Source organism: Leptodactylus fuscus, chromosome 8 (genome assembly GCF_031893055.1).
Source record: "Leptodactylus fuscus isolate aLepFus1 chromosome 8, aLepFus1.hap2, whole genome shotgun sequence".
In the NCBI taxonomy this organism is placed as follows: domain Eukaryota; kingdom Metazoa; phylum Chordata; class Amphibia; order Anura; family Leptodactylidae; genus Leptodactylus; species Leptodactylus fuscus.
Window position 1 is genome coordinate 54535402 of NC_134272.1, and position 17997 is coordinate 54553398.

The window sequence follows — 17997 nt, forward strand, 5'->3', positions numbered from 1 at the left end:
GAGGAGGCCTCTCACACCCACAAGGTAAAAGAAAAAAAATTCACACGGGTACAATTCACATAGTGCGGGGGACGGAGATATTACAAGTGTCAAAATCAAGTTCATTTACCGCAGTCAATATACACGATATGACTTTTCTCTCTGTGTCATCTCTATGTCAGTCAGTAGAAGACCCTCTCATTCTTTCCACCGTACACATGACACTAGTTGTGACTGAAGTTCTCAGTCAGTCAGATGGCGAGGATGATAGCAAATTGAATCAGGAGGGAAAAAAGCAGACATAAAACAGATAAGAGAAGGTTACACATCTGTAATCTACAAACAGGTCTTATGAGAGTCGCTGAGAAGTGCTGCGCTTATAGTACTCGCACGTGTATAAATCATCACCTCACATAGCAGGAACGTTCCGTATGTCGCAACGTTGGAACATCTGGTAACCTGATAATGAAATACCAGCCATAGATATACTGTGTATTATGCCCATGATAGCTTTCACCCTCACTGAAGAGCTTAAAGGGTCACTAACTTTAACTAGCTTTGCATAAATCGAAAGTAGAAGCCAATATAAGTAACTCTATAATATATAAGTAACTTCAGGGAAAAGGATTTTCTATTTATCTGGTTCTTTTTCCCTAATTCGCTCTCTGCTTGCTGAAAGATTAGATACACAATAAAGGGGTTATCCAGGGAAGAGTGAAGCTTACTGATGCCCTAGAGTCATGATGGCGAACCTACGGCATGGGTGCCAGAGGTGGCACTCAGAGTCCTCTCTGTGGGAACTCATCTGTGGAGAAAATTATATTGTGTGGGGGCCCCTGTGGAGCAAATTGTACCGTGAAGGCCACTTTGCAGCAGATTATACTGCGTGGGGAATCCTGTGGAGCACATTATACTACGTGGTGGCCACTGTGGAGCAGATTGGACTGTGTGGGGGCTATTGTGACCCAGATTAGACTGTGTGTAGGCCACTGTGGAGCAGATTGTACTGTGTGGGAATCACTGCGGCGCAGACTGGACTTCACTATTTATATCACACAGTATCTGTTTTATAGCAGACATGATATTATTACAAGTCAAAATAACATTGCATGATCACTACAGATCCAGTGCCATGTAAAAAGTGAACATTAATTGTTCAAAATTGTACCAAATGCAGTACAAAGTTGCTTGCAAAATTGAAATCTCAGTAAAGCCCCATTCACATGACCATATTTTGCGGGTCCGTAACTCTCCACAATAGTGGATCTGCACAGTATTAAGGTTATATTGCTGTGTTGACACTTTGTGATAACTTAGTGGGTTTTGGGTCGTAGTTTGGGCACTCGGACTCTAAAAGGTACACCATCACTACCCTAGAGACCTGAAGTTTACCTCTGCAGAGAACAGCTGGGGTAGTTGGAATATTCGATCCAGTGCCGAACTACAAAAAAAAATGTATGTGTGAAGGAGGGCTTAAAACAAAAAAAAAAAAAAAAAAAAACCTTCGCTCCTTTGGAAGAACATTGACTTTTCAAGTTTCTTTTTCTCAGGGTCAATTTTAACTTGACTGCTGGAAATCTGCGTTCTGACTTCTCGCCATATTGAACTATTTAAATAATGTCCTTTTTCACATCCTTTCCACAGTTTTGGTTTGAACATATGCAAGACTGCTAGTAAGTCAAAGCTGTACCCGTAAAGACGACATCTTACGGGAAAGAGAAAGTAGGTTACAAGATCGACAAACTCTGGGCAGGTAGAAGCAAACCACATCACTATTGTACAGGAAACAGATGGGAACCTTTCTCACCCAACAGGAAGAAACAAAAATATCAGAGAAAACTACTCAAAATTGAGATTCACGCTTAGGTGAAGAGCTCGCACCTTACAGAACATACCGAGCGGTTATGTTTCACAACCATGACAGGCTACAGATGACACAGCATCCAGAAAAACAGAAGAGCGACAATCTGGTTCATCTCTAACCTACGACTGGCACATGCTACTCATTGTCAAATAAAAAGAGCCACAGGCTTCCAGGAAATGTACCATGAAATTTTAAGTTTTAGGTTTTCTCAGAAGTAATACCACAAGGTATAGCTTTAATCTTATCTTATCGCATGCAATATGTTATCACTCATTTCTGAAGTTCACAGCCATGGAAGAAGGGAAGGAAGAAGATCAGATTTCCGGAGAACTAAAAGATACCTAATAAGACTGTACTGTAATATACAACAATCTACACACGTAGCAAAAGCTCAGGAAGACGTTTAGCAAAACCCATTTGGGAGACTTATTAGGAACGACCTTTAATATAATTAATCAGAATTAAGATGTGCACGCCTTAAAGGGGTTTTCATACGGATGACCTCTCCACAGATCAGCTGCTACAGTGGACATGGAGCATCACTGTTCCCTGCAGCCGCTCTCGGCAGGACAGCTCATCTGTGTGGGGTCCAGATGTCGGACCCCCATAGATCAGATAGTGATGGTCTAATGTGTTGAGAAGCACAAAAAGGGTTAAAAAAAAAAAAAAAAAAAAAAATCACAAACTGGTGCACAAAATAGATGTACTCCAAAATCCGCACCTTTTTTCTTTGCCAAAAAAACCTGGCACACAGCACTTGATAAATTCCTTGCTAAATTTTCCTCACTGTGATATCGCAGTAACAATATACATATATTTTTCAGGGTGCAGAGAGATAGAGATGGTCTCTGAAAGAAGTGTCCTGTACACAGACAACCCACTGATGTGAAGGAACATTGTGTAATGCTTAAACTCGCCCATGGTGGCTCTATAGGAAAAATTAAAAGGGTTTTCCGGGGACAATTGTTTTACTTACAGCTCACATGGGTCTAAGAGTTGAATGTTGAGCTTAAGTATGGTCTGACCCAGCACTCACCTCCAGTGAAAGGCAAATATTGAATACCCTAAGGTCACACACTACAAAAAAGCTGCGGAAAAAAGAAGATGGGCGGGGGGAGGGGCGGGGGTAAAAGCACTGCAGAAAACATAAGCTAAAACTGGCACCAAAAGGAAGACACACAGGCCTGAAAGCAATTGTAGTGTTTGGGTATTTTTGGGAGTATTCAGAGGGTTTAGGGTATGTTCACAAAGTGGAAACCTTTTCCGCTGTGTGACTTTTCCACGCAGCTAGCCGCAACAGGGATGCCAATGTGGTGCATCGACATCCTGTCGCAGCATCCCACTCCCAATTAGGTCCGAATGAATGGGCCTAAGCAGGAGGTTGTCTCCAGCCACGGAATCTGCAGGAAGATAGGACATTACACTTCTTTTTCCCGCTAGCTGAAAAAATTTGCTAGTGGGAAAAAAAAAAAAAAAAAAATCGAGGGACTCCCATTTAAATGAATGGGAAACATTTTTGAAGGCGGATCTTGAGGTGGATTCCACATCACAATCCCCCTGCAAAAGTGTGCACATACCCTTACACACCAAAATCCACTTCCAAAACTCTTGCAAGAAGTTTAATATTCACTTCTATGGGAAACTGTGCTGTCGGTTCAATAGGTATTTTTTTTCCTTCCAGAAGTTTTTTTTTTTTTTTTTAAACTATGTCTAGGGAAAAAAAAAGTGATGTCAATTATTGGCAGGAAATAAGTACTGAATCCACACCGCTGTTTCAGAGGAAGTCAAAAGGAGACTTAAAAACATCAAAAACCTTGTCAAAACTGCATCAAAATACTGGTGGCCATTATAAAAACATGTAAAACTTACGTTGTTTTGGATTGTGGGAGGAAACCAGAGTACCCAGAGAAAACCCATGCAAACCCAAGGAGAACATACAAACTCCTTGAAGATGTTGTCTATGGTTGGATTCAAACCAAGGATTTCAGTGTTGCAAGGCACCAGTGCCAACCACTGATCCATTGTGCTGCCCATACATTATGGGTAGGGGTCCCAGCGGTTGGTCCTGAACAGATCCTATGGCATATATAAATTCCCAGCAAAGTGAATAAGATTTCATTTAAAGGGGCTCTATCAGCAAAATCATGCTGATAGAGCCCCACATATGCGTGAATAGCCTTGAAAAAGGTTATTCAGGCACCGCTAAAGTTATATTAAACTACCCCCCAGTTTTAAAATAATACCCTAAAAAAGAATGTAATCTACTTACCCATCATGCACGCTGGGCGGGTCAGGGTCCGCCGTCTTCTTCATCCACGCCTCCTCTTCCTCCGATCCCGTCCTCCTCCGGCGCTCGCAAACTGACATTGCTAAAAAAAAAAAAAAAAAATGGCCTGGGCACTTGCGCAGTAGCATGCAGCTTCTACTACGACTACTGCGCAGGCGCCCAGGCCATTTTTTTTTTTTATCAGTGTCCGCTCGCGAGCGCCGGAGGAGGATGGGACCAGAGGACATCGGAGGAAGAAGAGGCGTGGATGATATTCTTTTTTAGGGTATTATTTTAAAACTGGGGGGTAGTTTAATATAACATTTACAGTGCCTGAATAGCTTTTTTTAAAGGCTAATCACGCATATGTGGGGCTCTATCAGCATGATTTCTCTGATAGAGCCCCTTTAATCTCATCCATACACAGAAAATGAACTGCGGTATAGTTTTTACAGTAAATTACACCATTTTTTTTTCTTTTTGTTAAAAAGTCACAAACTGGGGTTTTGTGTTGCAATTTTTTTTGAAAGCCATTTGTGACAAAACTTTGTAGAATATGTCAGTAGAAGAAGGTCCACATGTGCCGGTCCTCAGCTGGTCAGTATCTCAGCTTCCTAAATGTGGCTGAATATCCCAGGACACCAATACAAGCAGATTTTTTTCTCACAAGCCCCTCATTCTTACATACGAGCAGGGAGAATCGCAGACTCCCTTTTGTAGGAAGACTAAGAAGTATTTAGTACATCTCCGCCTGTGTCCTTGCTGTCCAGAGATATCATTGATTAATTGGGAAGACTAAAGGGAAAGCAAAGGAGGCAAAAAGCCAAAAGTAGATTGAGGATTTGGCAGAGATCTGGGGGAAAAAAAGGATTCTGTGTTTTTTCATACAGTTTCTCCGGTCTTGGTCTTTTAATGAAGCAACAAGGCTGTCTAAGGTCTGATCAGCTGAATGAATGCTGAAGGATACGCATTCTATATGGTATGTACACCTACAAGTCTGAATGAGAGATTGTCAGTGGCAATTTTTGGTGGGTACTGAGAAGCTAAACTGCAGCTGAGCAAGGGGTAGAAGGACTATCAGGATTCTGGACCTCCTGTAAAAAAGCAGTCTCCTAGTTCCTCTGATCCAAAGAGTGTGGTCGGAGCAAAATCACATGCACATGCATATCTATCTAATCCATTATGAAATGTTCAAAGACACAGCTGGCAACAGAAATGTCACTTAATGTCAGTAATCCGTAGCCTATCACATGTAGGTTATAGCAAAGGCAGTCCACTAGCACCGCCCAAAAACTTTCAGACGAGTAAATAGAGTTAAAATATAGTTATCATCTAATTGGACCACTTAAAGGGAGACTGTCACTAGGAGACTCTGACAAGGCACATTACATTGTAGGGGGCTTTTACGATGAGCACCATTAGATAACTCCCATTTAATGTTAACCTTATTTCCAAATTTGAGAAAATGGTGTATCACTGGCGTATCTAAAGGTATGATGGTGCTCAAAATAAGTCTCCTAAACACCCCATTTAAGCAGTTTTTTTTTTTTTTTTTGGGGGGGGGGGGGTTAGTTGAAGCAGCCTTCCACCTTTGATTACTCTCCAACCACTGGGGATGGAACGCATGATGGAAAGCTAAAGTAAAGCCTTGCTTTTCTATTGATTAGCCTCATTTAAAATGGGGTTTATCAGAAATGCGGCCTTATGCCGTGATTTCCACGGTAACTCAGCAGTGGAAGCAGAAAGAAGATCGCACAGGATGCTTCCAACAGGGTGTCCAACAGGGTGTCCAACAGGGTGTCCAACAGGGTGTCCAACAGGGTGTCCAACACGGTGTCCAACAGGGTGTCCAACAGGGTGTCCAACACGGTGTCCAACAGGGTGTCCAACAGGGTGTCCAACACGGTGTCCAACACGGTGTCCAACACGGTGTCCAACACGGTGTCCAACACGGTGTCCAACACGGTGTCCAACACGGTGTCCAACACGGTGTCCAACACTGCCTCACAAACTAATGTGGGGTAGATTTCAGGCAGAATTTGAAGTCGATTTTGAGGCAGAATCTGCTTCAAAATCAGATCCAAATTCTTCTGTACCCTAAAACAGACAATCCTGATCCCTTCTACCAGGAACACTTACTACTAACAGACCCGCCAGTGGGTTTCATTGTAATTTCTATTTAATGTGCAGCATGACAAAGACTTCTCGGCTGTTTCCCAGTACTGCACTGCAGATCATGCCCATAATACGCTCTTGGCAATCTATAGTAAGACTGGCCTCCATGCCCTTTGATTCTTTAATAAGCAATTTTTACATTTACTGTAAAGTATGTAGAGTTAGTGAAATGAGAGGATTAAAATAAAAATGAAGATAAACATATTCCTCCAGCAGACACTTCCTGCGCACTACCAAGAAAAGGCATTTTGAGAGGATATTGGAACAGTCAGGTCAATGACACCAAGATATAAATAAAACCTGCATCACATATTGGTCAGAGCACTGCACTTTATCAAGAAACTAAATGGTTTTCACGAGTGCTAGAAAAAAATGTTGAGGTTTACTTACGGAACTTCGTTGAACGTCTTGTTCTGGTTTAGACGAAAACATAGAGAGGTCGCCATTTAAGATGACATCCGCCAGCGAGTCAACGAGAGGCGCATAATGTATTGTTAAAAACACCTGCATGGGGACAATGATGAAATGTGTATAGAGTTTAATACCAAATAATAAAGACTATATAAACTAAATACTATCAAAGTAGCTATAAAAAGGGACAAAAAATTGTTAATTTAACTCCACGACGTCCTATAACTCACAATATCCAGGAATACCAGTACAGTACCATGAGTTCTTGAGATTTAACGTTAAAAGGGGCCAACTTGTGAAGACAATCCACATCCATGCACCCATCAGGCCATAGAGGTAGGCTCCCCATTCAGGACCTCTTGAGTGGACCAAGTCGTCCATATATTACATGTTCAGCCTTGTATTAGAAAGTATACCACACAATGCTACGTTTCAGTCATTGCAGTCATCTGCTCAGACATGGCTGATCGGGTCAGAACCAACCTGAAGCAATCATTTATAGAGGAGCGATGATCAAGGGGCAACCTATTTAATAAATTCTCCATGCACGGTATACGGATAATTGCATTTGTTTGAAGGCAGCTGATCATCCATCTGTGAAGTCAACTAGTATCAGAAGGGGTACCAGGTCTCCTTGAGGAGACTTCCTTTCGATTTGTGGAGTCTCACAGACCATACATGCTCTGCTAAGAATTTCTATCAAATAACTTGTATATCTGTCCTCTATTGTAGAAAACTTGGTCCAGTGCCATCTTTTGGAAGGTATGACAACACCCTCATTGCTACAAAGAGCTTGTTTATATGTGACATCTCTGGAAAACCCCATATATTCTGCAGGGCTGGATTGATCTACTGGGTACTGTTGTCAGACTCGCTATACATGAGCCTATTGTGAGGGGTCACACTACCAACAGAGGGAGCTTCTTGCATATTGTTATACATTACCATAGACAATGAATGGAGCGGCAGGGAGCATGGTCAGGGTGCTGCTCCATCAGGACAAGAGAACCAGACAACGCTCTCCATCATAGTATGGGTCCCAGTGGTAACTCCCCACCGATCAAGACGTTAACCCCTAACCTATTAAACCAAATGCTGTCTGATCTGCAAGCAGCTTGTTACTGCATATGTCCTGGTGATAGGATCCCTTTAAGAAATGATCGGAGTAAAATAAGCACTTATGTTTTTCTTTTGTCTGCAACAACAGCCAACTTATCTGAAATAATAAAGTGGTGATATTTATTTGAGGAGCTGCAAATGTCAGGATCTATCTAGTACCTGTGACAGCAGAAGGACACAATGACATATACGTAATTCCGGACGGAGAGGGGAGGTAAGGTGTGCGGGGCAGACAGCCATCTGCTGCACGCTGAAAAATGAAGATGTACCATCCTAATAGATCCTGTGTCACACATTCAAGGACCTTCCTGCCAAGGACGAGCCGAGGACACCGCCAGCAGTTTATTTATTTTATTTCCGCTTCTGGTGAATGCAATTTAAAAGGGTTTAGGTTGCCTCAGACTGCATTATTAAGCGGATCTCCAGAAATGCCCTTATTTGCTAGCGAGCAGAGCGCTTTCAAAGGTTTATAAGGTCAATTCGTGTAGAAACTTAAATGCTTATAGGGCGTCAGGACAAAGCACATTTATTTATTTTAAGGCAAGGCTTCGAACGGGATGGGCTCCAAATGCTGAAAGCCATTCCAGTAATGCAAGGATCAATAAAGTCCCATGTGCTAAGGGTTAAGGAGCAAGAATGAATAATGGATACCGATATACCTGAATGTGGGATGGTGCCGTTTGTTGTGCATACAGTTTAGTGTATACAAGAACTTCAAAAGAATTGTTTGCACATGTGTGTATGTGTGTGTAAAACAACATGGGAGGGTGCGCTGTGTAACCAGAATACGGCTGGTTCACACCGGGACACGGAATGTTTCTGAGAAACCCAATCTCTCTCTACTTGGTGTGGTAACACAGACTGCTCTCCGTGTGATAACAATGCCTTGCTTGTTAACCCTTTCAAACCCACCCACGATTCAACTTCCAGTGTTCTGGCGCCTCTCCGTGCTCTATCAGTAAATGACTACACCAGCAATGGGTCACAGAGAAGGCACAAGCAATTTCTGGTAACTTCTGCAATTTTCTATTTCCTACAATACAGTATTACAGGTCTAGCAAAATGTTTCACGGCCACACAGATAAAACTACTACGTGCCAATGTGGCCGGTAACCATCACTCACTTCTCCATTGCTACTGCTTTCACTGAGGTTCTACCATATGGCAAGCGCTACTCTATAATCTGAACTACATATGAAGGGGACTGTATGGTTTATAATATGGGTGTAAATGATAAGCAATACTCCACAGAAGTCTGTGACAGACACCAATGTTAAAGAGGTTCTCTAAGACTTCATATTGAAGGCATTATCCACTTTTCTAACTCTTAGGATTAGCCATCAATTTTAGACCTGCGGGTATCCAACAGTCAGGACCCCACAGAACAGTTGTTTTGGAACAGTGGGGTTCCCAGTAATGTTTATATACCAATAGCCTTGAGTCTATAGGACAACACTGCATTACCTAAACCCACTGCTACACATTGGGGGAAATTTATCAAGCAAAATGCGACAGAATTCTGCACTAATTTGTGCCCCCAAAAATGTCTAACATGGTGTGCAAAACATTTATCATGTGTTTTATGACCTGTATGACAAAAGGGCGTGATGTTGTGGAAAGAGGCATGGCTTCATGGAAAGTGGCATGGTCTAAATTATTACGCTTGCCGCAAAAAAGTGCCAAAATTTTGACACATTTTTCTGATATAAACTAAGCCAACTTATAGGAGGTGTAAAGTTAGACTAGACAAGTCTAAGAATATATGACAAATTTATTAAATTGCTTCAGACACTTTGATAAATCTTGCGCAGTTTAAGACTGTCTAGTCTAAGTTTGAGTGGGCAGTATGGCTGCCGACGTGTAGACATTAAATAGAGTGGTGCTGTCATGGCTGTCGGACACCGACAGATCTAAAATTGAAGGCTTATTTTAAGGATAGGGCATCAATATTAGAAAGGTAACTCTCTACTATTACTACATTAGAAAGAAAACCCCTTTAATGGCCTATCCTTAATGATACCCGGCAGTTCTGTGATCATCTGTTTTCTGCCCTGTGCAGTGGCCATGCTGCGCTATTACAGTTAAGCTCTAATGCTTCTATAGTAAGGCAGAGTTACTGCAGTGAACATGACAAAAGAAAGATGGGGCATGATAAATGTAATGATGCTTGATTCACCACTAAAGACGCCTGGAAACAACTTACCCTCCTTACTGAAAATACAAGTACGCTTGACCAAACCAAGCATGCACGTGCATTGCGGAATCGAGAGGAATAGCTGTCAGTGTTTGATCAGTAGCAAGCGAATGTGCATGAGCACCTTAACACTACAGTTAGGTGGCCAAAGCCAACCCTGGTGACAACAACTGTTCACAGGAAGCCATACTATGGAGATTCAATGATCAGAGGCCGGCCAGGGGAGTTGTCTTTATGCAGTAACCCCTATAACATTTATATCAGCATTGAATAGGATTTTAGACTCCCTGTTTCTTGCATGTTCAGATTACTTTACTAGCATTATTCACTTGGGTGTGCCATGTTAATAAGATAGGATGTTTACCCAAAACCACAATCTTGAACTCTGCCTGTGACCTGGGCTGGAGTGTCGTTACAACGTGTTCAATGCTTGCACATTTAATAACACCCTGCCACCCATTGATTATAGTATGAAAGTGAATGGCTGGCATCCGACATCAGAACGCTCGGCTTCTGCAAACACCAATTACTTACTATAGTGAAAAGCATGAGATCAGAAAAGAAGCCAGTGAGACGGAGCTGTCTAAGTTATATTTACTTGTTTTATCCTCAGTCGCTATATGGATCACTTTTATAAATCGCTTAAATTTCACATGTGTACCCATTGTGTGCTTCACAAGTGCATTATGTGTCCTATGACATAACCATTTCTTCTAGCCCCAGTGATGTCCTGTATAGCAATCACATGGATTAAGCTGTCCTAGACCAGTATACAGGATGCCACTAGCGATGTTCCATTTCGGGTTGTGTGGGTTTGCTAAAGCTGTGACAAGAAAGTGCAGAGAGTTGGCCAAAGGTGAATGGGAGTAGCCAACTATATGCTGTATATAGTGTGCAAGACATTATAGGAAGTGGAGTCTCTACATGAAGCAGAGTAAGCAAATATTTCCCAATTGCAGCCCAACAAAAATAATTATTATTATTTTTTTTTTTTTTTACTTTTAATCCACTTCTGGCTTTGGCTCAAAGCTGTAACAAAAAAAAGCCTCAAAAAGACTATGTACAAGGACACACAATGCAAACACACTGCAAAATCTACTTCTGCAAGCTTTAACAGAAAAAAAAACACCTAAAATCGGAAGTTTCTGCTGCAAATAACCTTCAGGTTTCTCTGCAGACCTCCTGCAGGTTTCAACTTTAGAATAGCAAAAAGTGAAATCTGCAGCTAAAACCCGCACCAATAATTGACATGCTCTGGAGTTTTGAAGAAATCCGGCGAATTCCTAAAAGGACTTCAATAAGTACTGGATATGTACCAATGCATCTATCAAACTATTCCTGCCTACGTCACAATAGACTTTTAAGAAACCATCAGAACCCTCCTCTATAGTCAAACAACATGGGTTTTTTTGCAGCCTCTAGCAAATTTTTTTCATTGCATATTTAATCAGATATTTGCAATGATTATTGTAGACGGCATGCAGTATAACTTATTGTAACGCATGCAGTATAAATCATCAGGCTCTTGTAGTAATGCTTAACTGATACACTACACAAATAATCAATAACATATCCTATACCACTTAAATAATCAATACTTGGAAAAGAAATAAAACTTACCAACCACATAAGAAAAATACAATACACAAAAAAGTGTAATGTTAAAGGGGTTTCCGGGTTAAATAATTAATAACCAATCCTTAGGGTAGGTCATTAATTAAAGATCAGCAGGGGTCCGACGCCTGGGCCCTCGGCCGATTAGCTGTTTGAAGAGACTGCAGCATTTGTGTGAGCGCCGCAGCTTTTTCAGCACTTCCCATTCACTTGAAAGGGACATAGCTCTAATTAGATCATGTGACCAATGCATGCAATATCACAGGGGCAGTGAAGCAAATGCGCTGCTGCTTCAACTAACTAACCCACAGGAGTCCCAGGTGTCAGGTGTCAATTAAAGGCATATCCTAATTTAAAAGTTCCAGAAAACCCTTTAGGCCTGGGTCCCATGTGGTGCAAACGCCATGGAAAAAACTGCAGCCTTTTACAGTCACAGCAAAGTGGATGGGATTCTAGCAAATCCCATCCCATCCCCACTTTGTGGTTATTAAAAAAAAAAAAAAAAAAAAAAAAAAAGGTGCTGCAGAACACGGCGATTGAAACGTTTTCCGGCGGACACGTGGTTTTGGAAATGACAGCAGATCAACTATATCTAAGGAAAGCTAGTGGTTTCCCTATAGGTATAATTGAAGGAAACCTATGCAAACTTTCTGTCCAAAGTGCTACAGGAAGACCTGCAATGTGTTGCCTCTGCAATTTTTCCTACAACATTTTTCGCTGCGGAACGCCACTTGGGGCTTTAGCCTTAAAGAGAAGACAGAAAATTGTATCCATATTGATGGAACATGCATAATGTTCTCTTGTAGGAAGTGTATTCATAGGAAAAAAAAACTAAAAAAACATTATTGTCTGCTGAAATGCATTACCCCTTTAGAAAAAACAACAGTGGCGATCTTTCCTCTGGTTCTGGGAACAGAACATGCCACAAAATACCAAATAATTTATAAGCATCTCTTGGAAACAGAGCAATGAAATTTTCCAGCTCATTAGCCACATAAGAACTTACCTGGGATAACAGGTACAAGGAAACTTGAGTACTTATTCTTGGACGGTCTGTCGCCTAAACATGAAAAAAATAATCATATAGGTAAATAACTATTAAAATGCACATCTAGGTTTATTGGCCTTCCAAGAAAACAGCAGGATGCATCAACACAGTTAAAACTGTTGCGTGAAATAAAAAAAATAGTATATTACTGCAGAAAAAAACAAAAGTGGAAAAAAAAGAGTGCTCAAAAATGTGATGCATGCCAAAACTGCTTTGTGCAATTGCACAAATGTGTTGTTGTATGACCATATGTGTGCAAGTCCTGTTATTGTTGAAGAACTTGCTCATATTTGGTCACATGACCTGCCACAAGGGGCAGAGTTTGATGGACTCAAGTTGGGGACCACTGATGTAAGGGTTTGTCTTCTATGATGTGCAATAGATGAGACATGTATTCTTAACTGTCGATTCTCAGAATACGTCTGATAGATGAAGGACGCACATGTGAGATATGAATCTACGTGCAGAATAGGGAGAGGCAGCTGCATTCTCAGTTCACTTCCATGGCTTACAGAAAAAGCTTGTTCTTCCCAAAAGTTGGGGACTTATTTACCAAACATATATTGGGCAGAATTTATTCAAAATGGCGTTACCTATATCAGCCTTAAAGGGGTTGTCCAGGATTTCTTTTATTTATGATAGACTATAAAAATCTGATTGTAGTGACCGGAACCCAACCCCCTTGTGGATCAGATGTTCAGGGATGCGTCCAGTCCGCTAATCCAGAAGCAGATAGCGCCGTGTCCTCTATAGTGGTGGGAGCCTTTACTGCAGCTTTCCTCCCATTGATATAAATGGAAATTGAACTGCAGTAACGGCACTTGACCAACATACAGGGCATGGAGCTACCCGCTTCCACGGTCTAGTATACAGCTACAAACAACTGATATATGCAGAGGCAGTCTCTTGACTCTCCATCAATCAAATATTTATGGTCTGTGTTCAAGACTAAAAATGAAAAAAATCCCGGACAACTGAAAACAATCCATTCCCTAACTGGTGTAATATGCACAAGAATTATTAAGAGACTGTTTCGTGATAGTTCTGAGTTTTCAATGAAAATGGAAAGACGGCGCTCTCAGGTCACAACAGGATTTTATTCAAAAAGACAATGATGCATCATTGTCTTTTTGAATAAAATCCTGTTGTGACCTGAGAGCGCCGTCTTTCCATTTTCATTGAAAACTCTATCTTCCCTGGCCTTGGCCGGTGTCCATCAGACGTGCTGCCTCCTCCACCTGACGGTAAACCCCAAACGTAGTTGTGAGCGATTGTCACAACCTCATCAGGTGAGAGGCCATTTGGTCCTTTTAAATCTTCTGGTTATTTCCACCAAAATTTATCAGACATTCTACACTATATAGTGTGCTCGGTGTCTCTTTTGTTTTTTATTCGTGATAGTTCTGGACATGCCAGGCGGTCCTGTTCTCAAGAATTGAAATGTACTCCAGCCAGAACAAGGCATCCCTGCTCTTCCCCTAATGTCCCTTTTCCTCCCTGTTCACCCGTTCATCTTTGGTGAAAACCAGGTCCATGTGCAAAGATATGCCACTTCTACACCAATTTTCTGGTGTAAACATGTTGATAAATTTTTCCTGAAATGTCCAAAATAGGAGTATCCCTTTAAAAGGGCAAAGTCTCACTTGTATGGAAAGCTAGTTCCCATGTTCCATAATCCCAGATCATCACTGATCATACAGGTAGCACTTACCTGGTCCTGGTTCACCAGTGAATAGACATAAAGGGGGAGTAGTAGTCTGTTCAGGAGATGATCTGTTAGAACATCATTTAGAAACTCGCAGTTGATAATAAGAATATCATTGAGATAATTCAGGTGATCCAGATGCTGCGATACCAAGTTGCTGAGACTGCCTCGATTCTTGTGTCTGCAAAATAAATAAATAGACAGGACATGACACCTGCGTTCAGCTGTCCGTTCTGTGGTTTCCATCTTCTGCATGCCAGAAGACGGAAATCACAGACCAGGTCCGTCCGTGAACGGCGGTGAGCGTTTTATGCTCTCCGCCGCAAAACCGTTTTTTTAATCCGGACACAGAGTACTGCATGTCCGACTCTGTGTCCGGATTATAAAACCCGGTTTAGCGGCGGAAAGCATAAAACGCTCACGGCCGGACAGCCCATTCAAATTAATGGGTGAGAAAGACTCCTGCAGGTTTCCGTCTCCTGCCTCTGTTTTATGCAGGAAACGGAAACCTGAAGTACGGACACCTGGGCACAGATGTGAACGAGCTCTGAGCCATTCGTGCTTGACCAGTCCCTGATCCTTCTGGTTTACAAGCAGTATGTTGTGACATTATGTGATACACGTCAGCCTATCGATGTATCGGGTGTCGTTTTGTGAAACATAAAGCTTAGGAGCTAGGAAATACTGTATTTTCTTATAAGTGGAAATCCACTCATGAAAGAAGGCTTCCCATGTATAGTCTAACAACCATGACTGAACGTTTCTTAAAGGGGTTCTCCAGTTTGGACAATACACTCCTCATAACATTTACCCCTAATACAAACTGCAGTGGTTTGATGTAAACTATAAACAGTAAGTGTGCAATTACACTGCAGCGCCACCACTGGTAGAATAAATCATTACATAGTGGCCATTCAAATCAATGGGTTGATTGTGCCATGTAGGACAGAACAGGTCCTCCTAGAAGTAACACGGTGGCTCGGTGGTTAGCACTGCAGCCTTGCAGCACTGGAGTCCTGGGTTCAAATCCTGCCAAGGAGAACACCTGCAAGGAGTTTGTATGTTCTCCCCGTGTTTGCGTGGATTTCCTCCCATATTCCATAGACATACTGATAGGTAAAAATGTACACTGTGATCCCTATATGGGGCTCACAATCTACATAAAAACAGGTCCTCCTAAATGATAGACATTCTCTACTCAGCTCAAAAAATAAAGATCTGTAATGAAGTCTATGAGGTTTTTTTCCCCCTATAAAGAGCCTTGTTTTCACGCATTTCCACTAATGTGTATAGGTTACTCTTATGGCATTACACCTGTGATCTGCTCCAATCAGATTATAAGGCCAAATGACACTCCAGACGCTGCCTCGTATCCTCTGCTGCCATCCTTCCCCACTCATGAATGTGAACTATTAATTTAGCCAAATTACAATCACTTTAATGGATTGCTTCAGAATATGGATTACGCTACCACTCCAATCACTCAAGCACAACAAGCAGGGCTTCAATTAGTACATGAGCAGGCTGCTGCGGGGGCCGGCGACCCGGAGGAAGCTGTGAATAATTCATGCAATCCAATTAAGAGGCGGTCATACGATCATTCAGAATGTAGAGATTAAAGGCATCAGGATTAAGCACTTGTTTATAAAGGAAAAAAATCAACACAGTAGTGAAAATGATCTAAATCTTGGCTGCGGCCCAGGCGGCTCAGAGAAGCTTCACAGGGGTGCTCATTGATAAATCTTCTTTCTGCAACTCTGCAATTTGGAGAATGTTAATGATCAATCCAGCGATAAACAACACTACGTGTAATAAAAGTGGCGGAGGGAGAGAATGTGCCAAGCCAGCGCTTCCATAGACTGCAAAGTGTAGGCCGTGCAGAGTTTACCGTTACTTATGCCTGTTTGATGGAGCACACTGTAAGTAAACCACTAAATCCTGAAGTCTGGGGAAAATGACTGCCAATAAATAACGTAACGGTAGGCTACCAGTAATCTGGAGTAATAAGATTCATTTAAGGATGTAACTTACATAGAGATTCAATTCATTGGAAAAGCTATGGCAAAGAAATAGCATCTGAAAGACTTCTTTTTTGGTAAAGGGGACACATGGTGGAATCACCAGCGGGTCTATGTGCTGTGAACTACACTAGCAGTGTATTAGAGGCGCTGACGGTTTGGAACATGCAAAATGTTCAATATTGCTGTGGTTTTTACCGCTGTTTTCAATGTTTGCAACTCAAAGGATGAAATCTAGGGCCAGATGCCTGGGAAGTGCAGCTGAAGGCTACTGTGAAAATCAGGCGTAGGCTAAAGCCCACGTTGCGGAAACTCAGGGTTTTTCTGTTGCGGATTTGGTGTTCTTTTTCGAGCCAAAGCCAGGAATGGATTGAACAGAAGTTAGAAGTATAAGAGCTTCCTATATATCTCCCATTACTTTTGTGTTATACATTCTTGGCTCTGGTTTAAATGGCTGCAACAAAATCTGCGACAAAAAAAGCTGCCATTACACAACGTGGGCCAGTTTTGCAGCGTTGTCCCACAGAAATTTATGGGGCATTGCTTTAATACCAAAAGCTGCGCAACAAGGGTACTGGTGCTCTAAGAGGATACTGTGTGTTGGACCCCAGGAGAGAGGCCATCAATGTTAAAAACCATAGAAACCCCTTTAAATTAAGGGCTATATACACATTTGTAAATATATTTTTATCCTCTCAGTAATCTTAAATAAGACCTGTCTTCAGGTATGAAAAGCCCAATGACATACATCATCTAATAGGTGCTGTCACCCTGAGCATTCTGATATTCTCTTTATCCATATCGGTTCAGCCACTCCAAAGCTATAAGCCCTTTTAGTGATGTAAATTATGGTATAAGAGCCAAGTGGGCAGTAACACTGGTTTCACAGTGATCTCTGTGTCCTGTATGTCATGCAGTTACCACCCATTTGGCTAGTATACCAGAATTTGCATCAACATTACTTAACCACTTCAGTACCGGGCCAATTTCTGGTCCAGGACCAGACACATTTTCGGGTGTTCTTTGTATGTGCGGTTTTGAGGGCTGTAACATTTTTCTCGTATGTCTCATTCAACTAATTTTTGTGTCTTTTTTGTTGTTTTTATTTTCGAATGTGTTTTAATTTTTTTTTTTTATATCCGGGAAATATAAACAAAATAGGAGGAAAATGTGTCTGGTTTTTACTTTCTTATTATTTTTTTTATTTAATAACACAAAGTGCTACTGAAAAACTTTATAAAATAGTTTTTCCTCTACGTTACGATAATTTTTATTTTGTATGGTGTCGTCGGGGGTGGGGCTATAACCTTTAATAACAGTGTTTTATTAGCGTATTTTATTTATTTTTTTAAATTATTTTATTTTAATTTTTTTTACTTTTTTATTATATATATATATTTTTTTCAGATTGTGTCCCCATAAGGTCATAAGAGACCTTTGGGGACATCTGATCACTTTTTTTTTTGTTAGGGAGGCTGATTTCCCCTATAGCTGAGGCTACTACATTTAGCCTCAGTTGCAGGAGGAATACAGCCTCCTGCACGCTGTATACACAGTATACAGAGCTGATCTGGGTCCTGTAGGACCCAGCAGCTCTTGTAAGA

At 41.4% G+C, this 17997-nt stretch overlaps 1 protein-coding gene across 6 annotated transcripts in view; it reads right to left on the reverse strand.

The window, feature by feature from the left end:
• The window catches only part of CLEC16A (C-type lectin domain containing 16A), a 183005-nt gene that overhangs the window by 138496 nt on the left and 26512 nt on the right, over positions 1 to 17997 (reverse strand). For all 6 annotated transcript variants that reach the window (XM_075285768.1, XM_075285766.1, XM_075285767.1 and 3 more), the window contains 3 exons: positions 14382 to 14556; positions 12629 to 12682; positions 6675 to 6788 (listed from right to left, as the gene is read on the reverse strand). In XM_075285768.1, the coding sequence (XP_075141869.1) occupies positions 6675 to 6788; positions 12629 to 12682; positions 14382 to 14556 (343 nt within the window). The remainder of the gene's footprint in view (positions 1 to 6674; positions 6789 to 12628; positions 12683 to 14381; positions 14557 to 17997) is intronic.